This window comes from Drosophila obscura, unplaced genomic scaffold, assembly GCF_018151105.1.
Source record: "Drosophila obscura isolate BZ-5 IFL unplaced genomic scaffold, ASM1815110v1 contig_17, whole genome shotgun sequence".
Classification (NCBI taxonomy): domain Eukaryota; kingdom Metazoa; phylum Arthropoda; class Insecta; order Diptera; family Drosophilidae; genus Drosophila; species Drosophila obscura.
In genome coordinates, this window is record NW_024542757.1 from 1,690,318 (window position 1) to 1,716,688 (window position 26,371).

Consider the following 26,371-nt stretch of genomic DNA (forward strand, 5'->3'; position numbering starts at 1 on the left):
AATACCATTAAATACTATTTCAGTTTCGAGAAATACCATTTAAATACCATACCATAAAAAAACCAGGGCAGCCCGACGATCAAACGAGAGTTAACCCACTTAACACCCCTCTATTTAAAAAGTTGCTCAACTCTTTGTTAAACCGCGGAAAATAATACTGTTTGTAAAGGCTCCTTGTAGCTCCATCCTCCACTTTACTTAAAAAAGAAAAATTACCACCGATATCTTTCACCTGTAATGCGTAAAATATGTTATAGTTACATACATTTCGTGGAAACATTAAATACCCCCGGGTCGACAATGGGATAACGATCTATTTTATTGATTGAAATCGTATTCCATGATTTTGATTTTCAGTTTAATATTACCAGCTAGTTGGCCCTCTCAGCCCTAGACAAATAATTTTATCCGATAGATACATAAAGTTTCTACATTGCTTACATAAAACGGTTCAAACAAAGGAGGCCAAAGCATAGAACGTAAATGTTGACTAAATGTGACGTCAGTGTTGCAGGTCAACCAAGTTTCTTCTATGCGTATGGGCCTTTGTATACCTTATTTCCTTTAATTGATGTTAAATTTGTTGTTCCAAGTAGCTTTGAAACATTAATATTGCATTTATCTTAGATTGAGATGTTTTTTAACTGGTAATGCATATGTTTTGTGTTTTATATATACTTTTATCCCGGTTCTGATACCTATTATTGGTACCTGTGAGCTGCAAAATTTCGTTAATATATTTAAACCTGAGACTGAGTAGTTCCTGCATTATTTGGAGCCTGAAATTACAAACAATATCTCAAGTCCATAATATCCATTTTCCCAAGGTATGCAGATTGTTGCTCATTCCGTGCCAAAGTTGCACAACAATGCTGCTAATTCATTTCCCCATGTTCCCCAATGTTCCCGTAAGATACATTTGATTTTGTATGGGAAAATTTCAGCAACATGCTGCCACACCACGAAAATGAGGGGAAGGTCTCCACAAAAACACTCAATTCTCCACTGAAAAGAGAGCACTCTCCACGAATTGAGTACAATTTGCGTTAAAACGCGGTTAATAATACTGGTTGTAAATTCATCTTGTATTAAAAACACAAAAATGTCAATTAATGAGGGAACAAAATGTTTAAAATAGGAATTTAAATTACCCCTTATGTTTCCAATCTATCCAATCTTTCTAGTGTGACCGTACCCAACGAAAAAACTAAATGCCTATCGTTGCTAAATTTTGAATTTAACGCTCGTTTAATGATAAGAATTTGCGACTCCTCTGTTTGCTTGTTAATTTAGCCATCGTTTTGATTGAAGTCTTGTGAGGGGTTTTGACAGCGTGTGATTTATCATTGCCACTGGCTGTTGCATCAGCCATTGATTGCATCAATTAAAAGCTGATCACTTCAATTGGCGTCTTGTCCGATTGTTTGTTTGCTGCTCCGTTCTGTGCCTCTGCATTTGCATTCGCTGATTTAAGATTTCCTGTACAACATCAAATCTTCTTGGCGGAAATGCAGCATAATTCTTTGCCTTCTTGCTATCCGACCTGTTGCTGTGATGATCAGTGTCAAGTTTTCGTCTGCTCCATCATTTTCAAGCACTTGACCACAAAACAATTGCCACCTGTTTTATTTTTTGCCAGTTCTTTTGTGTGTGTGTTTTTTCTTCTCTTGGCCCTTTGCTTTTCTTAACGGTCTTCTACTCTTCTTCCGGCGCTTTGGCTCATTAGCATACTTCTGTGTGTGTTTGTGTGTGTGTGTGCTTGGAGCGAGAACGAGGAAAAAACCGAACACCAAAAAGATTCATGATCGTGCCTGTCTCATCATGTTTTCCGCGCTCTGTGAACATTTCATTCGCAAAAGTGGAGCCGTCGCGGAAGGTCGGTTGGGTTGGGGCTCGCTCTCATACATTAGCTCCCCTAGAGAGTATTCATCTCTTTCGCGACCACTGAAATCCTTCGTGTGGATCCACTGAGTGCGCATTGACCTCCGCCAAATTGTTTATAAACGTTTCAGTTTTGAGTGTGATTTGCATATGGAAAATAAACGTGTATGAAAAATACCCAATAAAAATAAAATAAAACACCATTTGGCCGAAAGAGCGTTCTGCTTCAGAGACTATGATCTGTGTGTGCTTAATTGTGCTCTGGCTGTGGCGCTTAAATCAAAATAAATGCGTCTAAATATGAAAACAAAAGACTGGCATTATATTTAAAACAGAACGTGGCTCTTGTTCGCCGATATCGCTAGTAATATTGATACCGGACAGAACCTTGTACCATCCACAAGCTGTGAGGTGGTGGGGTACATTTTGCGAGATTTCTGCCTTATCTGGAGTGGCAATCGTTGGGCGAGCACTTCACAAAGAACTCAGGAAACAAACTAAATAAATAACTAGTAAAAATAAAAGTCAAGAGTGGCCCAAATACAAATCACCCGCTGAGCGAGCGAGCGAGCGAGCGAGCGAGATGTTAATGCAATGCCTTGGCTTGCCATGCCAATTAATTAGTGCATAAAAAGTTAAATTAACTGGCGTAAAAGTCGGAGCAGACAATGAGGGAGAGGCACCACTAAGCGCCTTCACTTTTCTCTTTCAAGAAACCATTTGTAATTTTCACCCGTTCAAATTTTCCGCAGACCAATGAAAATGTAACTCCAAGCGAATCAACAGCAACAAATTATGAAATTGGGCTGCAAAGCCAAGAAAAAGGAATAATATTTGTATTTGTGTATGCAATTTGTGCAACATTCGCCGCCTGCCACTGTGTGTTGCACCAACAATAGAGTGATTAGTGCCACCCCGATCCAAAGTACTACCCATTCAAACGGAGTCGCGTATTACAACGAAAATATCAACTTTGCTTTCGGTTGTCAACGGTCATAAACGCATCGTTATGACTGTCTCAGCAATGGCATCTAATCGCCGATGGATCTATCGTAGTTGGATCTTAATAGGTCTGACCACCTTGTGGCTGCTAATCGCTCCCGTTAGCCCCCACAATTATGATGGCTATGAGTCCCACTCCTCGTCCCCCACCTCCTCCTCCGTCCACATTGAGCTGCGCCGCAAGAGGAGCTTGCAGTGGAATGGCATTGAGGTGAGTCGTCGTGATTGATATCAATATTTTCATTGTCTTATTGTCGTACGATATGCCATACATCATACGATTAACCCATATAACCCGAACAGGTGATCAAAAAACAAAAAAAAAAAAAAACTGCCACATAGACAGAACATGCATAAAACATTAAATAGAGGGTAGCCCAGGCTCAAAGATACCCTACCAATAACTAAAGTAATAAAGTTTGGCAGGCAAAATATATCTAGAGGCGTCTTGCCATTGTACCCTCCCAAAGAGTGTAAAATATTCTCTGACTCAACTATGTATAGTTTTGCACAGCTAAGCATTAAATGTTGTAAAAACATCAACGGGGTGTGGCTGGAAATGGGGGTAAAGTAACCAGACCCCAAGGCGTTTAATGAACTCTGCCCAATTGGGCGTTGGAAAATGTTTTGGTAATTGGAGCCACCGGCAACCGAAAGAACCTAAAATTGGCGACAACTTGTCCAATTACACATGTCTCAAACAAAAACAAAAAACAACAAAAAAAAAACAAAGAAAATCCCAACGTCTTCCCTATAATTTGAGTTGGAGGAGGTCCAGAGCTGCTGCTGGAGAGCTCTGAGACTCCCAAAAGGAATGCACATCACATGACATGATTACCCGGAATCGTATGGATAATCGCCGCAGCAGCTGGCCAGTTGCAGCTGTCTGGGGCACAAGGAATTCTCAGACATTGCCAAAATGAAATCAAGTAAAACAAGCCAGTAGACAGAAGATCGCCAGTCCATCCAAGTTGTTGACCCTTCCAAATACATACATACACAACTAGATACATACATATGTATATGTGTGGTATGGTCGCACTTGAGAACCTTTCGCTTGGTTATGGCTCATGATTATGTGATCATAGTCGTACTCTCTGCAGCCCATCCTCCTTTGCTGCGAAATTGCTTTGAAGACAATTTTCTATGATATAATTTACATTTACATTTGTTTGTTTCTACTTTTCGCTATTTTCCCCTCTTTTTTTTCTGGCTTTCCGCTTTTCCATTTGGTTATTTTTTTTTGTGTATTTTTGCCCATTCTGGCTATGGGTCACGCAAAATTTCATCACATAATCAGTTTGTTTGGGGGCGATTACTCCACGAGCTTCACGAGCTCCATGAGGGATGCATTTTCCACTCTTTCTGCTGTCTGCTGTGGCTGTCACTTGGTATTGTTGCTGTTTGTTCGGCGTTTGGGCTTTTCCGGCAATCTGAATCGCTCTGGGATCGCTCTTTTATGTGGATTCGGGCCTATTATGCTGTTGCCCTTGCAGCCAATTAGTGTCCATTTCATTGAACATTGTTTGTCTTTGATAAAGTTCAGGCAACCAAATTGGCCAGGGAGTGAGGTAAGAGATGGCTTGCTTAGAGGCTGCAACTAGAAAGGGTCTACAACGAAAAATGATAAAGATTCAAGCGAAATTTTAACCGTTTTAAAGGGTACATACATTAAGAGTTTTGTCTAAATATTTTTGTATTGATTTAAAGCCTTGTCAAATGTAAATTATCCAGAAGGAAGCTCTTTATATCAGAAAGATATGTATATCTAGGAATAAATCTGTTTCTATTTAACGCTTCATTTTTTGTTGTTAGTGGTTTTCTCTCTTTATTTATTTTGCTCAAATATCATAAGCCATTTAACAACCAGCCACGCCTCTTTCGCACAGCATTACAATGTTGATTATAAACATTTGCCAGCAGAAACACCAGCCAGCAGCGCCTACAACAATTTGTAACACCTTCTCCTCTTCGCTGCTGCCGTAGGCGGAGTTTCAATTCAAAACATAAAACCGAAACGCTCTTTACGCTCCGCCAGGCACCAGCGCGCTTTTCCACAATAAAACCGAATAAAACCCAAATGAAAACTGTTACAACAAATTAAATTAAATAATCGCACACGCACTCGCACCGCACCGCACCGCATGTGGAGAAGATATATCCCATGTAATGGCATACCAATTTCTGTGTGTTGCACCAACAATTTACGGACTGTCGGTGGTCACCGCCATCCTCATGATGACCCCAACGAACAGCTGTTGGAAATGTCTAATTGGAGCTTTGCTTTTCATTTCTTTTGGTATAAATTTTCCATTGTCTGAGTGAAAGTATTTCGGATGGGTGGGAGGGGTATAATCTCGAGAAAACCTTTACCCTTTGCTCTGTTGTCGGAGTAAGTTTTTACGGTTTGTTGCCTTTGTTACACTTTCCGCTTTGCATATTAAACATTTTTCACTGCTCTTTCGGTTCGCCATAATATTCGTTCTCCCTTCTCTCACTCTCTGCTCTTCCGCAGCTGGACGCGAACACACTGCTGGGGCACTTGATGGATCATGAGCGGGCCCTGATCTTTGGCACACCATCGGCGGGCGAGGGTAAGTGCTGCTGCTGCTGCTGTAACAATAGCGATAGTTCCTAGGGCCAAGTAGATTGTAAAGATTCTTAACTGTGACCCACTTCGCTGATGGCAGTGGGTGAGGTCGCAGCCAGAACCGACTGACAGTTCTGAGGGAGCGTAGCCCATAACCCACTGACAGTTCTGCGGCACTGCAACATATCATTAAGTCGGGTAGCCGTAGCCAAAACAAACACTGCAATCGATGAATGGTAAACTTGAACTACAGTCAACAGTCTAAATACAGTCTTTGGGGTGCAGGCAGGTGGCAGCAAATAGGGAGTGGCGGGGGGGCGGCCTTGGGTGGTCGCGGAAATCTGCGCAGTTGTTTTTGTACTCGTATTGATTTATGTGGGGCACTCAATATTGCAGCGCCCGATTTCAAGCTGGTGCACCTGGAGCAGGAGGAGGAGGAGGAGAACAGCGTGAAACGACGCCGCAGACGCAGCATGCCATTGCCCCAAGGTGAGAAACGAATAAACAGAAATCCGAAAACCAAATAAAATGCATCCCACATTGCACATGGATACAGACACACAGCTGCAGAGCTCGTGCTGCTCCAGTTGCGGTCATTATGCGAGAAGTTTAATTAATTCAAATGCATTCGACAGACGCCGATAGCTCCCATGGGCAAGGGAATGGCGCTGAAGAGGGAGTGGAGGCCAGACTGCAACTGCATCAGGCGCCGCAGCTGATCGACGATGCCTTCATCTTCATCCGTCGCACCGCCAACGGGACGCAGTTCGTGGAGCATTCGCCGCAGTTGCTGAAGCGTCTGGAGAGCTGCTTCTACAGGAGTCCGGCGGCGGCCCTCGATCTCTGCGAAACGGGCACTGCGGTGAGTGTGAAAGGCTGATCCGCATCCCATACAGGCAGACAGCGAGAAGTTAATGTCTCTTTTGGTTTGCTCCCTCTGGCAGCGTGGCGTGTTCCAGCAGAATGCCAGCGACTTTGTGATCCATCCGCTACCCGCTCGCTTCGGAGCGGGCAACCATGTGATCTACCAGGCCCGCTTGGATAGGAACAATTTCGGTCGGCTGGGGGGGGCACTGGATCCGTTAGACAGCCAGCTGCAGTTCGAGCCCGATGCAGAGGAATTCAACGAACCGAAGCCGAGACTCCGAGCCCAGACACAGTCGCAGTCCCAGTCCCCGCTGAGACTGCGCTTCCAGCCGCGACATCATCATCATCATCATCAAGAGAAGAGCCAACACGAGAACCAGAGAAAGAATCTGAAACATCACCAGAAGCATGGACGCCGTCGTCGCTTCATTGGGCCGCCGCCACGCGGCTTGTCAGTGCCCGAGGAGCTGTTCATCGAGACGGCCATCTTCGTGGACAGGGATCTGTTCGCGCACATGCAGCGGAACTTCCCCGCCGACACGGAGAGCAAGATGATCAGCTTCGTGCTGGCCATGATCAACGGGGTGCAGCTGCTCTACCACCACCCGACGCTCGGGCGGCGCATCAACTTTGTGCTGAAGCGCCTGGAGATCTGGAAGTCCTGGGATCCCGCCAGCCTGTCGCGCTCCAGCGACGTGGACCACTACCTGAACAGCTTCTGCGAGTGGCAGGAGAAGCTGAATCCCTTCTCGGACTTGCATCCCCTGCACTACGATCATGCCCTCATCCTGACGGGCCTCGACCTGCGCACAATCACCAAGGATGGCAAGGCCAACAGCCAGGTGGTGGGCCTGGCCCCCGTGTCCGGCATGTGCACGCCCGTCTCCTCCTGCACCATCAACGAGGCCAAGCACTTTGAGAGCGTCTTTGTGGTGGCCCACGAAATCGGACACAAGTGAGTGTGTGAGGTTCTGATCTTCTGATCTCCTAATCGAATGAGAAACTCCTTTGCAGTCTGGGCATGCGGCATGACACCAAGGAGAACAGCTGCGACCCCAGCATGCACATCATGTCCCCAAAGTTGGGCAGTGGCAAGGTCACATGGTCCAAGTGCTCCCGCACCTATCTGGAGGACTTCCTACTGTAAGTTCTTGCTGGGCACGAAACTCCGAATATAATTCCATATATCTGTGTAGAGAGCCACAGGCCGAGTGCCTCTTCGATCGGGGACAGTTTCTGGATAACTTGGACCATTCCGCGGGTGGGATACCGCCCGGCGAACGCTTCGATGCCAACCAGCAGTGCATGCTGCGCTTTGGCAAGAACTTTATGCGCGCCAGCAGCCAGAGCAAAGCGGAGATCTGCCGGGATCTCCACTGTCGGCAGGATAAGCTGCCCTGGACCTCACATCCGGCCCTGGAGGGCACCGAATGCGGGGAGAGAATGGTAAGAGATTCCACTGGCGGAGAGCAACCACTCATCGGTATGTTTCGCTTTAGTGGTGTCGCGGTGGCTCTTGTGTGGCTCGCTCGTCGCAGGAGACCGCCCTGGCGTCCTACAGGCAGTGGCCGCACAAGCCGAGCTATGAGAAGGCCAGCTTCATGGAGTCCAACAGGATCGGGCCGCTGCTGAGCGAGCAGGCCAGGCCGTCGGGCAACGAGCTGCCGGGAGCTGTCACCAACTGGAGCGCTTGGAGCGAGGGCAGCAAATGCGAATCGGAGTGCCTGTACGGACCCTCGAATCGGCTGCGCGAGGGCAGCACCGGACTGCGTACCTTCAACCGCAGCTGCCTCAACTACCGGCAGCGGTGCATGGGCCAGGATCGGCGCTTCGAGAGCTGCATCGCCAAGCAGTGCTACAGTGTGCCGGTCCAGACGATCGCCAACTTCGCCACCCAGGTGTGCATGCAGGCCAAGAAGCTGGACGGCGAGCTGACGGGCGAGGGGCAGCAGGTGAGCTCCACCTTTGAGGACTCCTGCAAGGTGTTCTGCCGCACCAGGACCAATGCGACCAAGTCGCGTCGCTGGACCTTTCCCGACGGCACCACCTGCCGGTCCAAGCACCACAGCGCGGAGGACATTGCCTACTGCATCTCGGGGCGCTGCGAGCGCTTCTCCTGCGACAATTCCACGAACAACTTCTACAGAATGGACCAGACCTTCTGCCAGTCGAGGGCAAGGGACTCTGCGAATGAGGAGAGCAGGCAACAGCAGCAGCAGCAGCAGCAGGCAGTGACCCAAAAGCGCTATGCGGAAAAGCAGGAGGGAGTCACGCCCAGAAATCGCTTTGAGAATGGTAATGGAAATCTGGAATCTCTTCTCGTTTGTGAAATTTCTCTGATTTTAGTTCTCTCTCTCTCTCTGAGTAGAAGTGGCCGTGCGCAGCTTCTATGGGCAGGACAACCACATCAGACCCCAGCAGCAGCAGCAGCAGCAGCAGCAGCAACAGCCACAGCCGCATAAGAGGAAGGTCTACGAGTCGTACCACAAGTATCCACCCAGGGAGGAGCAGCCACAGAGGGCGGCCCCGCCACCAGCCTCTGCCTCGCTGATCGCCATCGATCGCAGTTCCTCGGCGGAGACCGAATGGGAGGTAAAGTCGGGCTGCCACTCCAACTGCATGGCCGACTCGAAGGGCATCCAGGCGGTGAGGTCGCGGGTCACGCGCGAGGAGACTTTCCAGCTCTGCACGCATCGCGCGAAGCCCTGCGAGCGCCTGCAGACGGCCGCGGAGTATGCGGAGCAGACCTGCGCCAGCTACAGGATGAAGGTGCGCGGCCTCTCCGGCCACGGGGCCCAGATCTCGGCCAGCATGGACGAGCCGGATCGCAGCTGTCGCGTCGGCTGCCAGGACGAGTTCATCAAGTACCGGTACTACCTTGTGAACGGCAAGAACGGACACTTTCCCATGGGCACGCGCTGCTCGCAGGTGAGCAAGCGATTCTGCGTTTACGGCAAGTGCCTGGAGTTTGGCGACGACAACCTGCCACTGGAGAAGTCTCACATCAGCCTGGCCCTGCTCCGGACGCGTCGCGAGGCGTTGGTTTCGCGCCGGAAGCGAAGCTTCCAGCCGGCATCTCCGTTTCCCCAGTACAACATCGAGCGAGGATATCTTCATGGTGAGTGATTGATGATGGCCATGAATCCTTTCTCGCTACTAATCTGTGCCGTTTGCAGCTGCCTCGTCGGACCACATCGAATTCACCCATCCCATTCACGTCTCCGCAGACGAACTGAGTAGCAAGAGCTGATAGCCAGGCATCCCCTTAGTCTCCTAAGTATTAAGTTAGACCTACGCTTAAGGCTGTCCGCAAACTGCCTGAGAAATATACACGAATTACTTCATAAGCGAGTAGATCTTCGTCCAAGATAATTCACATTTCAGTGCGGAATTCGTTCCCATTGAAGAGCCCCAATATTTGTAGACCATTTGCTCCCGCCCATCGTTCTTTACTTTCCATTTTAGATAAGTGCTGCGGCGATACCTTGGGCCCACACTCGCGTCGCTTCCCATCGGTTTGGTTTATTTGTGGGGTTTTTTTTTTTCGGCGTTCGCATGCAAGCAATTACCAATACTCGATATTCCCCCCCCAACACCCATACAGCTACACCCACACCAAAAGGCAGAGAGAGAGAGAGAGAGGGAGAGAGTGAGAGAGAGTGAAAGTGAATGAATTTCGTTGGTGTGCGTGTAGGAAAAAATTAGATAAAACACCTACGAAACGCTGAATATGCCGCAGTCTGCAAGGAAAGCGCGCGTCGTGCAAATCGAATCGAAAGAAAAACCGGAACAACAACAACAACAACAGAAAAAGCCCAAAAATTACAGCAAACGGAAAAGCGGAAAGTGGCGAATCGGAAGCGGAAGTGGAAAGTGGCAAGTGGCAAGTGAAGTGTATGCAAAGTGGCTGGGATTTGTGTACATACGTTCGAGTGAGGAATGCAACGGAGGTTGGGTTCTTGTTGCCCGTGCATTGACCAGTGGCAGGGTCTGACGCGAGCTCTGTCAAGTTCAATGCACCCGACACCTCCCCCCCTGTCTGGACTCAATGCAGAAAGCAGCCCCGGGCTGGGGGCGAATGAATAATGCATAGATCGTTTACGCTGACAGTCGCGGAAGTGCAATCAAAGTGGATGCCATAAATTCTAATTAGAGGAGCCCCATGGCGGCAGTTTAGCTAATTGGCAGTGACATTTACGGGAGCAACGCGTATACCCCAGAGAGCTAGGGGACCCGAAATTGGGTCAATCATTCTGTTCTGGAGGGGAATGGGATGAAACCTTGACAAAGGGATACGCACGCACTTCCCTCTGGGGAAACTGTGTCAAGTGGGTCTTTAAATTTGACCGCACGCCATTCAGGATATTCGAATATCGTTACTCATCCATTGGGCAGAGCGGGGCAAGGAGCTTGTCTTCCTCTTCGTGCAGGCGGTCGCCAGGACCTTGGGGCAGGACTCTGTGACCTGTTCGGTGTGCCCCTCTCTGGGTGCTGCTCCAATTTCAATAGTACCCGTACTCGTTCGCCCCCCCTTCCAAATCAGAAAATCGATTCGCGTCTAATTGGTTTGTTTTCATCGAATTCCCATTTTGGTTTTTTTCTGGCGGCGCGGCGCCTGTGGGCTGCAGTCAGCCCCAATAAGTAGGCAACGTCCCAACGTCCTGGTCCCGTGCAGCCAAAGCATTCGAATGCATTCGAAATGCGGTGTGGGATTCGGTAAACTAAATAAATAAAACATAACAAAAATCACATACCATATGTGAGAGCGCACCCACACGCCCATCCCACATCCACATCCACATCAACATCCACCGCCCCAGTCATTGGGTATGCACACACGCAATGGCTGGGATGGCTGGGATGGCGTGGTATGAGGAGTCGTATGTGGGGCCAGGGCTGACCAGTTGGCCATCTGAGCGTGTGCATTTGTCAACTCAGACGTCGTTGAACCTACCAGGACAGCGGTCGATGCAGCGCTTCGATCTAAGTGCGCCGTTTTCCAAAGCTATTTCCAGTGCCCAAGTGTTGTGTGAAGTGAGTGCATTCGCAGTGCGGTGCAGTGCTAAATGAATCGCGATTGGGGCAATGTGAAGAGTCGTGGACTGTAAGAGTGCTGCGACACAACCAGAGACTCTGCCATCGAAAGATATAAATTGGCGATGCCGCCGAAGCGTCGTAGAAGATTCCATGGCCTATATTACCATTCATCGCCACCCAAAGGTGAGTTATTTCAACGCATAACTATTCATATTCATTCCCTATAATTGAGGGAAATTGCGGTGACAACACGCAGGTGCAAGGGAAGGAGGGAAGTACGGACGGAGGGGAGGAGTCTTGGCCAAAATTTGCATATTGCGTGCCATAAAAGAGTGTCAGCTCAACAAGTTACAGGTGTTCAAGGGCTGGCGGAGGGGGAAGCGGGTGCCACATAAAGTGGCAAGCACTAATGCGCCATTTCCGTGGCACTTTCGAGCAGTTTTTATTGCCACTCAACCCCCACGGCACTGAGTATATGTATATGTATGTGGCAGGGATCCATCCCCCCACCCCATCTAATGATTCATTCCATTCAACTAATTTACATGTCACAAAAAGAAAGCAAATACAAGGAATGTTCCTCAGGTGTGGCACAGACCAGGAATAGACCACAGGCGACCTTGACACATCACAAATGTGTGGTCAAAGGAGCTGCAGGGCTGTTCTGGGTAACAGTTTCGCTCCAGGAGAGATTTACATGAGAATTTTCTAAGGATTGCCTGAAACTCCCTGCAAATATTTTCCCCATATATCTAAAGGTATTTGCTGTGCCACAGAAAATGTCTAGAAAGTGACGGTCAAAAGGAAATTCAAAGTATTTCCACATGTATGTAGTACTCGTATTTGGTTAGTGGCTTCGCCACCCACAAGAAGAGAACAGAGAACGAACCCATCGATGGGCTAATGAAAATGTTTGCTTAGTACCTGCACGTAACACACGCCACAAAGGAGACCGAAAGGTTATTTATTCATGGACGTTATTCAGACGTTGAAGGAGCGCGAACAGGACGCAATTATTGCTGCTATGTACTACTTCCCCTGCTGCCACGACTCTGGCACTGGTGGTCTGCACTCTCCTTGACCACAACACAACACAACACAATCGAATCGCCAGCTAGCTGTCCCAAATTCAACACCTTTCGACGTGGCCGGGAATTAGTTTGCCAACGCGGCTCAAGCGGGCCAGACGCAAATATAAAAAAGAAAATAACCCCTCTGATACGTACGAGAAAAACGCAGGAAAGTATGGGATCAAGCAGAGGGAGTAGGCAATGACTTTTCCACTGCCAAATATAAGCCACATAGTCGTACTCTGTTTGTGTATATCTCTGCTATGCACAGTACAAATATATTTGAAAATATTTAAATTATTCAATTGGAAAATCAACGATAATGTTTGGTTATCCACTTGCAGTTATGCCGATGAACGGACAGACGGGCGGCCTGAATGGAAGCAAGCGGCGCAGCAACGATGGTAAGATATTGGTGGGCGGGGGCGGGGGCGGGGGCGGGTTCCAGATGTCATTTTCTCCCATCAATAAGAAATAACATCAATGATTCAGTCAGAAGTACCGCTCCGGGCGCTGTTCAAGGGGCGCAGACTTTCCACTTAAAAGTTCTCCGATCCGATGACCTTGGCGCATTTCAAGTTGGCGAAAACTTTCTCCAGCGGAAATTGTCTTGAGTAATGCCACTTTAAGCGAGCTGCAGCCGAGTGCAGTTCGCGAGTCACAAAACTTGAGCATTTATTGCATTTTATTTTCGTATTCGTTTTAATTTAGTTTTCAGTTGGTTTTTTGTTTTTCGGCAAATTGCATGCAAACACGAACCAGGGGTGCCAATGAAATGGAAATCGCTTAGAGAGTGGCAGAGTAGGGGCACGGGAAGGGGCAGGGCCAGGCGCTGGGTGGTTCTGTTTCTGGTTCTGTTTCTGGTGAAATTAATTTCTACCTTTTCAATTTCCTACGTTATTTTGGCTAATAGATTTCTCGGTGAAGCTATCCACCATCCGTATCTGGATGCACGAAAAGGACATTGGCAAACTGACGCGCATTCTGTGGGCGGGCCAAGGACATCGCCTGTGCCAGCAGGCCAGCAACAATGGGCGTGTCAAGCGTTTCCTCGCCGCCGTGCCACATGTCATGGTGAGGCAGTGCACCAAAAATCCCCCACCCACTCCCGCTCTACCAGTTTGCTTCCGCAGAATGCCATCAAGGATCTGCATCAGGCGGTGATCGACAACAATCTGGAAACGGTGCAGGCGCAACTGGAGCCGCCCGTTGCCGCCGCCCTGGTGACCTGCAAGGACGGCAATGGCCTGAATGTCATCCACAAGGCCGCTGGCCTGGGCCACACCAAGATACTCGAATATCTGGTCGGCCTCTGGCCGGAGGGGGCCCACGAGATGGACATCACCGGCAAGACGCCGCTCCATTGGGCAGCCAGTGCCAAAAACAACATGCGCTGCTACACCCTGCTCACCCAGGCGGGCTGTGACGAGGAGGCCCTCGACTATGTGAGTGGGGCGGGGGGTGGCAATCAACTAACCATCCGACCTATACAAACAATTAAAATGATTCATTCGGGGGCAATTTTTACAGAAAATGAAGACACCCTCGTACTACCGCCACAAGCCGCACGAAATCGAGCGGGCCTTTCTCGTCTATGTGCCGGAGGCACCGCGTGTCTCCCCCGAGAGCACCACCGACTGGGAGGCCTTGAGCGATGAGAGCGGCGACAACAGTGCCGGCGGCGATGCGGCCAGCAAGGTAAGCCAGCTTGTGGGTGGGGGGGGGGCGGAGGGGATTCCCTACACCCACCATCTATCCCTTTCATTTGCAGAAATCGGACATTAAAGTGGCCCCCACTGTGAATGGACGTAAGTCTCTGGACGACAGCATCGAGAACACCTCGGAGCTGGACACAAACGATGGGTGAGTAGGTGGGGCAAGGGGCAGGGGGTTAACATAGGGTTAGCATGGCTTAGGCTAAGTTTTGGCTGCGCTGCATTCAGTTTTTGTTTGATTTGTGCGTTCCGTGTGGGGCATGGCTTTGAGAGACAATTTTTTGCATTTTGAAACCGCAGTACAAGTGCCAATGATGAGGAAGATGATTTGTCCAAGGCGGATGTGGATGTGGAGGTGGAGGTGGACGTGGATGGGGATACGGTGCCAGAGCCGGCAGAAGTGCCGCCATTGCAGCGCCGACCGGAAACGCCGGCCACATTCAACAATGGCCACATCAATGGCGACGACATCGAAGGCGACACCGAAGGCGACAGTGAGGCGACACCGGAGGTAAGTGCTGCCTTTTTGCTTGCGGATTGAGTCTTTCGTTTGCTTTCGTTTTCGTTTTCGTTTTTGCGTTTGTCTTTGCTTGCACACTCCCCCCAAGCGCTTTCTCTGTGTTGCACTTGGATTTGCTTTTGTGGGAAGACGCGCGGTGGGTCGTAGCGGGGCGGGGCTGGGGGGCTCTGTGAAAGTAAGCCATTGTCGGCTCTCGCTTTCCCCTTCACCACTTTCTACAACTATCTTTGCGCTTTTTGTTTAGACCTCTCAAGTCCTTCGCCGCTGTACATACAATGAACCGAAGGCTGAGATCTTCAATCGTAGAATCCAACAACCATCCTTTGAACCACTCGGAAAGCAATCAGTCGACAATTGTTTACTTTTACAGAATATTGCAAGCGCTGTAAGCGGCGGTAAGGAAGGAGGAGAAGAAACTGCTGGCCAGGGTGGAGAGGAGCCGAAGGAACAGGAACAGGAACAGTCTGCTGCAACCGAGGAGGCAAACCACGAAGAAGCTGCCACAGAGCAGGAGCAGGAGCAGGAGCCGGAGCAGCAGCAGGAGCCTGCCACTGGGAGTGAGCTAAAAGTTAACGAAAAGACTGAAGAGGCGCAGCCAGAGACGGAACCAGAAGGGGAAGTGCCAGAGGCAGCAGTTGAAGAGGCAAAGATCAGCGAGGCGGAGGCGAAGGTGGAGGTGGAGCAGCCGGTACCAGTGACTGAGCAGAAGGATTCCCAGGATCTGGATAATGTAGAAGAGAATGACGATGACGATGATGAGGTACACTTTGGCGTGCTTTAGGTGTCCAGCGTGCAACATGTTTTGTAGTTCTCTCACCGTACCGTATGTTGTGTGTGCCGTTCAATCGCTCAAAAAACAAAACACTTTTCGAACTCAAATGTGAACTGTAAAATGAAAGCAAACCAACTATCCTATCAATCAAACAATCAATCAGTCAATCAACTGCAGCAGGCACCCCAAATTTCCATTCATTCTAATTGTTTTCCACACCAACAACAACAACAACAACAATACAAAGCAGCAGCAGAAACAACAGCCAGAGCCACCTGCAACAGCAACCAGCAGCAGCAGCAGCAGCAGCCCAAGAATGAATAACCGCAGCAATCAGCTTACATAATGATATATAACCAGACATATTTAATTCTTTATTCAGCTATACATATATACCCTACATATATACTACATATATATATATTTTGTAAATGCAAAGTGTGTTAAGTTCTCTTCGCTCGAAGTAAACAAAAAAAAATACTATTAAACCATAAACGATAACAGTAACCAATTAAAAATGGAATGCAAAACCTGCAACTTGTGTCTTTTGCTTATCGTTTCCATTGCACACCACACCACCCCGCACCACCCACTCCCACTCCAAGAATAGAATATATATAAGCCCCAATTTCCCACCCCCCCCATGTACGTGTATTGTGTGTTACCTTTGCCCCACACAGTTTCAGTTTCATTTTCAGTTTCATTTTCAATTCGTTTTTGTGTACCATCCATCCGTATATATTCGCTATTCCAGTTACTTAGATCAAATCAATGCCAGTGTCTGCCCTGCCCTGTCCTGCCCTGTCCTGTCCTGCCCCCGATTTGCGGCACTATCGATTGCCGTAAATCAGCAGCTGTTTACCCACAGATAGACTTTATACTATAGACTTTTATAATAATGCTCACCCACTCCATGGGCGCTTTCACTGACATGTGGAGACGGAAAGACGCGCAGAGAGCCAGCCTCAGAGCCAGAGCCAGAGCCAGAGCTCAGCTGTCAGAGCGGCAGCCGGGCCAGAGTCCAAATGGCAAAGGAACATGCAAACGTCAAAACATTTTCAGTTTGCAGGCATTTAGATATACTCGTACTCGTATGATATAAGCTCGTATGATATATATCCAATTGCTATATTTTTGCTGCAGTCCCTCAACGCCCCTGCCCACCCAACCAAGCCATTTGTTAAGGATAATCAAGTTTTCCCCAGAGGTTAGGGGTTAGAGCTAGTAGGCTTAATGGCACTGTGGGGGGCGTTGCTGAATTTCAATAGAAGTAATGCAAGTGCAGGTGCAATTTGTGCAATTTGTTGTTGTGAAAGCAGGGAGTATGCGTAACATTACGCATACGAGCAGTGGCCTTTAATTTACTGATGGAAATATTACTTAATGGGCCAATGGGTCAGCGGCGCTGGCATTGTCACTCTGTAGTGGCACTTACGTAGTCCCTGTCCACCTGTCCACCTGTTCTGTTTGTGTTCTGTTTTTGTCCTGTTTTTGTCTGCGTGTTCACATCAACTGCACGTTTTAGCCATAATCGACAGACGACAGACAGTTTCGAAAAATAAAACACTAAAAACCCTTTGTACAGGATGTGATAGCGCCAGACACAAAGGAGAGCCAGCCCATGGAGGAGTCGCAGCAGTCAAGAGGAGGAAAACCAACAGCAGCACCACCGGAACCGGAAAAGGAACAGGAAACGGAAACGGCACCTGATGAGGATGGCAACGATTCGCTGACATCGGCCATGGCCATCGAGGGCTTTGTGCAGGGCGCGCCCGAGGATTATACAGTTCAGTCTCAAACTGCAATTGATGAAGTATACGATGCAATCCTTTCCTATCTTTCCTATTCAAGCGCTGTTTCTCTGTTCTTCTGTTCTGTTCTGTTCTGTTCTGTTCTATTCTGTTGCTGGTGTTCTCGCCTGGCTTTTCTTTTGGGTTTGCTCTTATCATTTGCCATCCATTCCACTGCCATCCATCATCAGTTCTACTCTCTCACACGTGACACTAATTACGCTTTCGACTACGCACCGAATGAGTGTCTGTGTCTGTGTCTGTGTGCGGTCAATGCCCCAAGTGAATGATGGTGTTGCTTCTCCCCTTCGCAGGAGGCACGCATGAAGCAGATCATCGAGTCCGGGGACCTGGAGCAGCTGGCCGAGATCGTGCTGAATGGCGAGGGCGCTAGTCTGTTGAATCTCAAGTCCAAGGAGGCGGAGATACAGGCCTTTCTCAACAACGTGCCCAGCTACATGGTAAGCGGAAGGAAGTGGTGGAACGATTGGCCGGATGGCCGGATGGCCGGATGGAGTAGCCACTAATTACTGCACTACTGCATTTGCTGTTCTGACAGGAGAAAATCCATCGCGTGCACGATGCGGCACGTGACGGCAATTTGCTGGCCCTGCAGCAGGCACTGGATCGCCGGAAGTTTGCCATTGCAAAGGACGACATATCCCCCAATGGCTCCACCGCCCTGCACGTGGCCGTGCTCTTTGGACACACGGGTGGGTGTTCCAACTTCCAACTTCGAACTCTTCCACAGCATAAAGCTTAAATTCCCTGTTCTTTGGTGCTTTTCGGTGTAGACATCGTTCGGTATTTGGCTTCGCGTTTCCCGGAGACCATGACAATTACGGATAATGACGGACGCACGCCGCTCCACTATGCAGCCACCATTAAGGACAATGGCCATTTCTACAACATGTTGTTGCAGCTGGGCGGCAATCCCAAGGCACTGGACAAGGTGAGTGGGCAGGGAGGCGATGATCCGAGGCGAGCCATTTATCAACTATCGCTAATTGGGTCTGGCAACTGGGGAACTGGGGAACTGGGCAACTGGGGAACTCCTGTCAGTCAGATCAGAAATACCTGCTTTAAATATTCATTGCACTGGGAAAAATAGCAACTGCTGTGGGGACACTTTAAACTGTGCTCAAAATAAAACTGAAAGTGGGACAAGGGGCATTCTGTCTCTCTCTCTCTCTCTCTCTCTCTCCCTCTCTCACCTTTTCACAGTACATTCGTCTGTGTGCCATAAATTTATGATAGGCCAAAAGTCAATTAATTAATATTTAAAACTCAATTCACACGTGGCACGCAGCTGGGCCACACGGCCGAGTTCTATTTGGACAAGGAGAAGGCGATGGACATCCTCAACTACACGGAGCTGCTCAATCTCTTTGGGGCCGAGGAGCTCGAGAATCAGTTGCTCAACGATCAAGGTAGGACGGGGACAGGGGCAGGGACAGGGGCAGGGACAGGGGGTTGGCGCCCGACCTGAATTTGTGTGTCCACCAGCAGCAGCTGCAGCTGCTCACACCATGCCATAGCACAAGTAAATAGCACTCAATTTTTATTTGCTTTTGTGTGGCTTTTCCTTCGGTTTCCCCAACCCCCAGCACACACACACACACACACACACACACACACACACACACAGACAGGGGGCAGTTACACCCACTAAAAGTAAACCAAAATAATTAAATACGTTTGCTTGCCATGTCAAATACCCGTACGTACTCGTACTCGTACTCGTACTCGTTAATGGAGTGAGGGTGTGTACTGTACACAGAGCGGGCCCTGGCCGAGCATTCAGTCATCGATTTTCAGTCGCACCGTGCAGCACACATCGTTCGTCCTTCGCTCAATAGTCAGTCACACACTCGCCCGCGTAGTCGTGCCTGCTTCTCAGTTGCAACGCGAGCTGCAAGCAACTATTTTGGACTCCTACTCCTATTCGTTCTCGTTCTCGTTTTCTGCGTCTCATAATGGCGGCAAATCGTGAATTTTTTAATGAAATCATTGGCAATATTGATGATTTATTTGGTATGTACGAGGCACCATGCACACTGTACACCGTTCACCAGACACTCTCCGACACACTCGGGGGTTTACTTATCCACTGAAGCACCTGCCCGCCCGCCTTTTCTGCAGCACAACCACCCCACCCACCCACATTCGTGCTCGTCTCCGCATCAGTGTCTGTACATGCTTTGGTGTTCATCATTCTTGCTGTGTGTGTGTGTGTGTGTGTGTGTTGGTGTGCGCTGTGTGTATGTGTTAAATGATAATCATCAAATCCAAATCAAATTACACCCAATTACACACGCCGCAGTACCCGACGATCTGCACAGTGCCCGGCGAGAGCTGCAGGATGGTGAGATCTCGAGGACCCTGGAGCGCTGCTACAGCGTGATAGCGGAGTCGGGCAAGCTACTGAGTGGCAGCACGGCCTCGGCCTTGGCCCACAGGAAGCCAGTGAGTGCCACCTCGTCGCTGCAGCTGTCGGTGACGAGCTTCCTGAGCCGCTTCCTCAAGCGTGCCGTCTACGAGAAGATCAAGCGCCGCCAGACGCGGCTCGATCACAATCTCTTCGATGTGCTGTGGCCGGCGATGCGGAAGACGTCCAAGGCCCGCCACCTGGAGGAGGACATCAATTATGGCATTATCGCACCGGACTTTGATGTGTTTGTGGTGTTCCAGGAGTTCCTGGTGCCGCTGCTCAAGGACATGCACTGCCTGTGCATCGACGCCGACTTCAAGCCGCAGCCGCGTCTCGCCTTCTTTCCCAATGGAGAACGGGGATCGGCTGAACACGGCCGCCTTCGTCTACGACGATGAGTCGCTGCTGGTCACGCGCTGCATTGTGGAGGCGTCGCGCAATCTCGACCAGCTGGAGCTGCCGCTCAACCTGACCATTGGCCAGCTGGAGCAGGCCGAGCGCCTCATGATGGGCAAGATATTCACGACCAGCTTCGCGGATGCCATTGGGGAGACGGAGTCCGGCAACTACTACACCCTCACGGAGCTGCTCGAGCCCGACTCGGAGGTGGCCCTGATGCTCAGCAGCCTGGGCCTGATGATATCCCTGCTGGACACCAAGGATCTGGTGCAGGCAGCCGAGTCGACGGCCTTCAATGGCGCCCTCTGGCCGTACGGCCGTGGCGTCTTCGTCAACTCCGCCCACAACATGGCCGTGTGGCTGAACTGCCAGGAGCACCTGCGGGTGATCGCGACGACGAGCAGCAAGGATCCGGGCGACATGGGAGCGTCCTATACGCGGGTGGGACGAGCCGTCACCTATCTGGAGACGCAGCTGCACTTCAAGGAGAGCTACCTGCTCGGCTATCTGCAGTCGCGGCCAGCCTTCCTGGGCACGGGCCTCAAAATGACGACAATCGTCAAGCTGCCTAATCTGATGAAGGAGATGGACAACCTGCGGCACCTGTGCTCCGTGCGGGGCCTCAGCATGGTGACGAACCGCCTGTCCAAGCTGACGGTGCGGCTCATCAATATGCAGAGCATGGGCATTGCCGAGTACGTGCTGTTCCAGGACTATTGCACTGCCGTCACCAACATCCTGTCCCTGGAGAAGGACATGTCGCTGACGAACTCCAAGCACATTGCCACCATGCTGGTGAAGATCTTCAAGCGCAAGAAGAACAGCATTGTGGATCGCAATTGAATGCCCCACCTCCAAATTCCCAATCCCCCAATGTACATACATGCTCGTACCCGTACCCGTACCCGTACTCGTACCTACATAATGTTATCTTTAAATATATATATACTCGTATATAGATCGCAACTTGATCGACTCTTGCTCTTGTACGCCCAGCATTGCCAATTGCCATCAATACAATAGATCAGATCCACCTACTCCTCCGCTTACGCTGAGCTTCGTACGCCGCACACATTCCAAAATTCCGTAATCGTAAGTTCCACATTGAGTTTACACCTACATACGTATTACGTACATGTACGTCTCCCTGTGCCCCCCCCTCGGATTGTGATCTTGTTTCGATTTCCATATGATTTGCAATGTTTCGTTCTGTTTGGTTTTGAGTTTCCCACCCATCGGCATCCGCATCTTCGTTTGTTAACTCTCCTCTTATCCTCCCCCCCCCACACACACACACACACACACAAACCCCTCCCCCTCTCGCTTTGTGTATGTAGATTTCCTGGGACCCAATCCCATTAGTGTGTGTGACCCTCCGCGATGAACAGAGCGTGTCTAATGCTGATTTCTCTTTGTGCAGGTCAGGCGCAGTCCGTGAGTTTTCAGGCCAATCCCATCTTCAAGACGGAACAGGGCAAATATCTGGCAGATTGTGAGTAATTACAGGGAACATAAAACTCCAATCAGGCCATAACTATTGCACCTTTCTGAAGCTCTGGCTGATCCTCTGATCAAGGCGCTCACCGAGATCGCCAACAAACGGCCCAAGGATCCCGTGGCCTATCTGACCGGCTATCTGCAGCACTTCATGGGCGAACGGAAGCCCATCACCCAAGTGGAAGTGCACACGGGCACCACCACCTCCTCCTCCTCCTCCTCCAATCCCATGGCGAAATCCAATCCCAAGCTGGTCAGCAGTCGCAATGGCATCGGCAATGCCGATCTCATCGAGCTGGATGCCCGATCGCTGGCCGATGAGGATGCAGACGGAGCCCTGGCCATGCAGCACATGGAGGAACGGGACGAGCACGGCCAGAGCATGTTGCACTTTGCCTGCGCGCGCTCCCATCGCCGCGGGGCACTCTACACGCTCATCGAGGAGTCTGGCATCGATATCACCTACCGCGATGAGCTATACCGCACCGCGCGCGACGTCTCCCTTCAGGCCAATCAGCCCAACAATGCGGCGGAGATCGATCGCTATATCCTGGCCCAGGCTGCCATCGGTAGGATCGGCCGCCAAGCCACGCCAATCGGTCCCAATGCCCTTCAGAATAACTCCATTTGAATCTCTTTCGGCAGGCCAAGTGGCACCCTTCGACGAACTGGCGTTGCAGGGCTACGATCACATCCTGGACATCGAGGATGAGAGCGGTCAGTCCATCGGGGATGTGGTGGCCAGCCGACAGCACCAAGCCCTGGCCCAGTTCTTGGAGGCGCTGCGTGGGCTGGAGGAGACCCGCGAGGAGCTCCACCAAATGATCAGGGAGAACAACATGGAGAGAGTGAGGCAGCTGACCGCCGGCTCCAATGTCAAGTGGCTGATCAAAACCAAAAACTATTACGGTGCGCCGAATGCTTTCCTCCCTCCCGCAAAGGGTTTCCCCTTCTTATGCAGAGTACTCTTTGTTTTTGTTTTTGCTTCGCAGGTCGAACCGCCCTGCACATAGCAGTGCTGAAGGAGTCCGAGGAAATGGTCCAGCACCTGGTCAAACTCTGTCCCGAAACACTGAAGATCACGGACAACGTGAGTGCCACTTACCCTGCCGTTTATTCTCTTTTAATGATTTTAATTCATTTAATCGCCAGCTGGAGCGCACTGTGCTGCACTATGCCATGGGCACCAACTCCCTGGAGAGCGTCAGTCGGATACTGATTCAGAACGGGGCCAAGCGCACCGCCAAAGACCTGAAGGGCCGTCAGCCCAGCTATTACTTCATCAACAAGGCGGACATACTGCGGCTTCAGGAAGAGGAGGAGGAGAGTCGCTAAAGATCGCTGGATGGCTGCTACTCGAGTCAAGCAATATGTATAGAATACTCTGTAAGCGCTGTAGTCCAATAAAATAAATATACTCGTACGCCTGGAAGAAAGGATTTCAGATAGATACTCCCTCCACTCCAGTTGGAGCACGGCGCTTTGAATGATTCGAGCGCGTTGCTATCGGCCCGTGCCCCGAGAGACTCTTCATTTTGGAGGTTGGATCGTGTGATCCGCTGATAGGTTCAAGGGGTAAACACGGCATGGCCAGCAATGATAAGATTACACGTAAGCCCGTGGGCACTCAAGAGCTCACAGCGTTAAGACAAGACAAGAGGTCTAGGTCTGGCACTAAGACCCCATGAAGTCTTTCCCTTTCGATCGAAATCGCTATCGGTGCGGGGTAGATCTGCGCATCCGGATTACAAGCGTAGTGTAGTAGGTGTAGTAGGTGTAGTAGCAGCCGCCCATTCATAAGGGGCCCGATCGCCATGGCCCTAATCCCAATCCCAGTCCCGATCCCAATCACTTGTGCTCGCTATCTCGCTTTGGGTATGTTGCCTTGCTGCGTTATCGATATCGTGTTTGCCAGTCAAGTGCTGTGATTTGCTGTCCATTAGTCGCTTGTCACTTCAGACTGCGATTAGCTCCACTTCTCGGAGTGCGCACAAGGTGTAAAGAAAGCTGACAGGCGGCTGCCAATTGAGTTGCTTCCCGATCTTGGCCGCGTGTGGAACACAAATACAAATTTCAATATGACGGCTGAGGCGAACACGAAGACGGGTTAGTAGAACATCCACAAAGGATACTCCTCCTCGTACATACGATAGTCTGTGGAAATTATCGCCATGATCGCCATGATCGCCAGTCATGCGAAGACTTTATCAGGCCGTAAAACCAATTCAAAGTGGATTTGATTTAAATGCAGCCATAAAGTCGAATGTGGAAGCTCTTGAGACAGCAATAAAAATAAAACTGACTTGCAACTATTCGGAGCTGGGAATTTCAATATGCTAATGACGTGTATCCAGTGCAGTGAGTGGCGTGGGTTTAATCCGATTTATTTGCCATTTCGCAGGTCCCACCATTGGACAGCGGCATGTGCAGACCTTTCTGCTCTTCCTCTCCATTGTTGTCAACTACATGGCCAAGTTTAATGCGGGCGTGGCCATTGTGGCCATGACGAATGCGGAGAGCACCAATCCCGATTTCCCTGTAAGTCTGCCGCACGCATCTCTCTGCCACGAGCATTAGCTGATCTCTGTGACCTCTCTCCGCCAGGAATACGACTGGAATGGCGCACAGCGCTCGTACATCCTGTCCAGCTTCTTCTGGGGCTACATCATGACACAGTTCCTCGGCGGCTGGCTGTGCCGTCGCTTTGGCGCAAGGATGACCATGTTCGTGTCGACTATTGGATCGGCCCTGCTCGCCCTGCTGCCGCCTTGGTGCGTCTCCTGGGGCGGCTGGCAGGCGTATTGCGGCATTCGTGTGGCCATGGGCCTGTTCCAGGGCTTCCTCTTTCCGTGCATCCACGCCCACCTGGCCAACTGGTGTCCCGTGAACGAGCGCAATCGACTGGGCGCCCTGGCCAACACGGGCCTCGACTGTGGCACTCTGCTGGCGATGTTCGCCAGCGGCCAGATAGCCGCCTCCAGCATGGGCTGGCCCGGCATCTTCTACATTTCGAGTGCCGTCGGCGTGCTCTGGTGCATCATCTGGCTGCTGTTCGGCGCCAACACGCCCAGGGAGTCCAAGTACATCAGCGAGGAGGAGCTCAACTACATTGAGACCTCGATCAACTCCAGTCGCGCCAAGGAGGCGGAGGAGCTGAAGGCCAAGGGGCCCATTCCGGTGCCCTGGGGAGCCATCTGGAGCTCGGTGCCGTTCTGGGCCTTGATGATCACGCGCTGCTGCCAGTCCTGGGGCTACTCCACGCTCCAGACCGAGATGCCCTCCTACATGAACGGCGTCCTGCTGATGGACATGAAGAAAAACGCCATCTTCTCGGCCCTGCCCTACTTGACCTCCTGGGTGATGGCCTTTGTGTATCTAATCATCGCCGACATCCTGCTGACGGGAGGAGCCATGACCATCACGGGCATCCGCAAGACATTCAATTCCATATCGTTCTTTGTGCCAGCCATCACCCTGATCGGCATCGGATTCCTGGACAGCGAACACAAGACCCTGGCCGTTGTCCTGATGTGCGCCAATGTGGGCATCAATGCCGGCAACACCATCGGCAGCACCATCAACACCATCGATCTGTCGCCCAACCATGCGGGCATCCTCATGGGCATCGTCAACACGGCGGCCAATGTTGTGCCCATTCTGACGCCCCTCCTGGTTGGCATTATCGTAACGAATGATGTAAGTCCGCACAATATGAGCCCCCTGGTTCAGCTGATTCTCACTTTGGTTTTTGATATTTGCAGAACGATCGCGTCCAGTGGCAGGTGGTCTTCATCATTTCGGCCGTCATCTTCTTTGTGGGCAACATAATTTACCTCATCTTTGGCCAGATGGTGAACCAGCCATGGGACGCACCCGACTTTTTGGACAAGCAAATGTCCTGCACTCGGCAGGAGGAAGGAAATGCCAAGGCCCTGGAGGCACAACAGAGCGAGCAGGCGGAGGAAATCAAGCGACGAAATTCACAGAAGGAATAGCAATGGAAGAGACACCCCGAAAATGGAGAAGAATCAACCATTCACGACGGCTGGTCCGTGCCCAGAATTTCGTAGAATATTCAAAACTAATTGATAAGCTTAGATATAGATCATAATAGATAGATCAGATCCCTATCCCCTGAAATATCCCTTAAAAATTATAGCCTTATGTTTAATTATTGTTTCTCTTTTTTCCTTTAATTTTAACATACATATATATTTATTAGCAGATAATTTTTAATCAGGAATAAATAAATAAACAAAAATAAGAAGCATAAATAAATCAAATACGAGTATAAACGTCAATCGAAATCGTCCTTGTCCCTGTCCTCGTCCTTGTCAATTTCGATGAAGCTGAAGGGGAATGGCAGTTCGACTCGTACTACCCATAGAGAATTCCTTATCTAACATGCTCGTATGTACGAGTAGATTATGGATGGAGCTATCAGAAGTATTGAGCGTGTTTAATTCCCATGCCCTGATTGACGTGCGAGTGGGGCCAGAACAAGATCGATGGGTGTTCAATTAAATTGACATTTCATTTCATTTATCCACTAGGGGTCCCAGAAAATGTGATTTCGATGGGCGAAGACCCTGACAAGCTGGCACATCGTCTGATGTTTTGCTCAGAAGGGTAGATTAGAGACTGTTGGAAAGTTGAGCTGGTATTTCTGGTATTCCCCATTACGATTCATGACTAGAGGTGTGTCAGCGCCGGCTATCTCAAGTGGGTGGGTCTCTCATCGTCCAGATTTTGATGGTATCAGCTAATGACTGGAGAGCCAAGAGAGAGAGCCAAGATCCA

At 50.1% G+C, this 26,371-nt stretch overlaps 5 protein-coding genes across 6 annotated transcripts; all 5 read left to right on the forward strand.

The window, feature by feature from the left end:
* Window positions 1-1,854: 1,854 nt before the first annotated feature.
* Window positions 1,855-9,686, forward strand: LOC111077580 (A disintegrin and metalloproteinase with thrombospondin motifs 16). Of its 2 annotated transcripts, XM_022371921.2 has the most exons (11): window positions 1,855-2,046; window positions 2,634-3,094; window positions 5,399-5,477; window positions 5,870-5,962; window positions 6,109-6,335; window positions 6,418-7,295; window positions 7,355-7,483; window positions 7,537-7,786; window positions 7,840-8,635; window positions 8,709-9,458; window positions 9,517-9,686. In XM_022371921.2, exons 2-11 carry the CDS (start codon window positions 2,891-2,893, stop codon window positions 9,588-9,590), a joined length of 3,480 nt encoding a protein of 1,159 aa, XP_022227613.2. In that variant the 5' UTR covers window positions 1,855-2,046; window positions 2,634-2,890; the 3' UTR covers window positions 9,591-9,686. The 2 variants fall into 2 exon arrangements, with proteins under 2 accessions (XP_022227613.2, XP_022227614.2); XM_022371922.2 differs by having other exon boundaries at window positions 1,855-3,094.
* A 1,726-nt stretch (window positions 9,687-11,412) lies between these two features.
* Window positions 11,413-15,972, forward strand: LOC111081544 (myelin transcription factor 1). The gene is made up of 8 exons (XM_022377635.2): window positions 11,413-11,560; window positions 12,792-12,851; window positions 13,361-13,521; window positions 13,581-13,892; window positions 13,978-14,145; window positions 14,219-14,310; window positions 14,463-14,673; window positions 15,053-15,972. Exons 1-8 carry the CDS (start codon window positions 11,500-11,502, stop codon window positions 15,461-15,463), a joined length of 1,476 nt encoding a protein of 491 aa, XP_022233327.2. The 5' UTR covers window positions 11,413-11,499; the 3' UTR covers window positions 15,464-15,972.
* Window positions 15,973-17,024: 1,052 nt separating this feature from the next.
* LOC111077577 lies at window positions 17,025-22,992 on the forward strand (the record flags this gene model as incomplete). The annotated part of the gene is made up of 10 exons (XM_022371916.2): window positions 17,025-17,267; window positions 17,559-17,705; window positions 17,804-17,957; window positions 18,039-18,196; window positions 18,554-18,674; window positions 21,495-21,566; window positions 21,628-22,140; window positions 22,217-22,480; window positions 22,564-22,661; window positions 22,724-22,992. Coding segments are annotated over 10 exons (1,953 nt in total), but the record flags the coding sequence as incomplete, so codon positions are not given.
* Window positions 19,054-20,983, forward strand: LOC111081543 (arginine kinase). The gene is given in 3 exon segments (XM_022377633.2): window positions 19,054-19,278; window positions 19,568-20,016; window positions 20,018-20,983. Coding segments are annotated over 3 exon segments (1,407 nt in total). The 5' UTR covers window positions 19,054-19,220; the 3' UTR covers window positions 20,918-20,983.
* Window positions 22,993-23,608: 616 nt separating the features above from the next.
* LOC111081542 (putative inorganic phosphate cotransporter) lies at window positions 23,609-25,788 on the forward strand. Its single transcript, XM_022377627.2, has 4 exons — window positions 23,609-23,677; window positions 23,973-24,109; window positions 24,176-25,267; window positions 25,333-25,788. Exons 1-4 carry the CDS (start codon window positions 23,650-23,652, stop codon window positions 25,564-25,566), a joined length of 1,491 nt encoding a protein of 496 aa, XP_022233319.2. The 5' UTR covers window positions 23,609-23,649; the 3' UTR covers window positions 25,567-25,788.
* The last annotated feature ends 583 nt before the right edge of the window (window positions 25,789-26,371 follow it).

What these genes read in the sequence shown, in the direction of transcription:
- LOC111077580 (XM_022371922.2), top strand. Translation starts at nt 2,891, where the DNA reads ATGACTGTCTCAGCAATGGCATCTAATCGCCGATGGATCTATCGTAGT. An exon ending in TGCAGTGGAATGGCATTGAG is followed by an intron (nt 3,095 to 5,398) that starts GTGAGTCGTCGT and finishes GCTCTTCCGCAG; the next exon opens with CTGGACGCGAACACACTGCT. An exon ending in CACACCATCGGCGGGCGAGG is followed by an intron (nt 5,478 to 5,869) that starts GTAAGTGCTGCT and finishes TCAATATTGCAG; the next exon opens with CGCCCGATTTCAAGCTGGTG.
- LOC111081544 (XM_022377635.2), top strand. Translation starts at nt 11,500, where the DNA reads ATGCCGCCGAAGCGTCGTAGAAGATTCCATGGCCTATATTACCATTCA. An exon ending in ACGAGGAGGCCCTCGACTAT is followed by an intron (nt 13,893 to 13,977) that starts GTGAGTGGGGCG and finishes CAATTTTTACAG; the next exon opens with AAAATGAAGACACCCTCGTA. An exon ending in GCGGCGATGCGGCCAGCAAG is followed by an intron (nt 14,146 to 14,218) that starts GTAAGCCAGCTT and finishes TTTCATTTGCAG; the next exon opens with AAATCGGACATTAAAGTGGC.
- LOC111081542 (XM_022377627.2), top strand. Translation starts at nt 23,650, where the DNA reads ATGACGGCTGAGGCGAACACGAAGACGG. An exon ending in TGAGGCGAACACGAAGACGG is followed by an intron (nt 23,678 to 23,972) that starts GTTAGTAGAACA and finishes GCCATTTCGCAG; the next exon opens with GTCCCACCATTGGACAGCGG. An exon ending in GCACCAATCCCGATTTCCCT is followed by an intron (nt 24,110 to 24,175) that starts GTAAGTCTGCCG and finishes TCTCTCCGCCAG; the next exon opens with GAATACGACTGGAATGGCGC.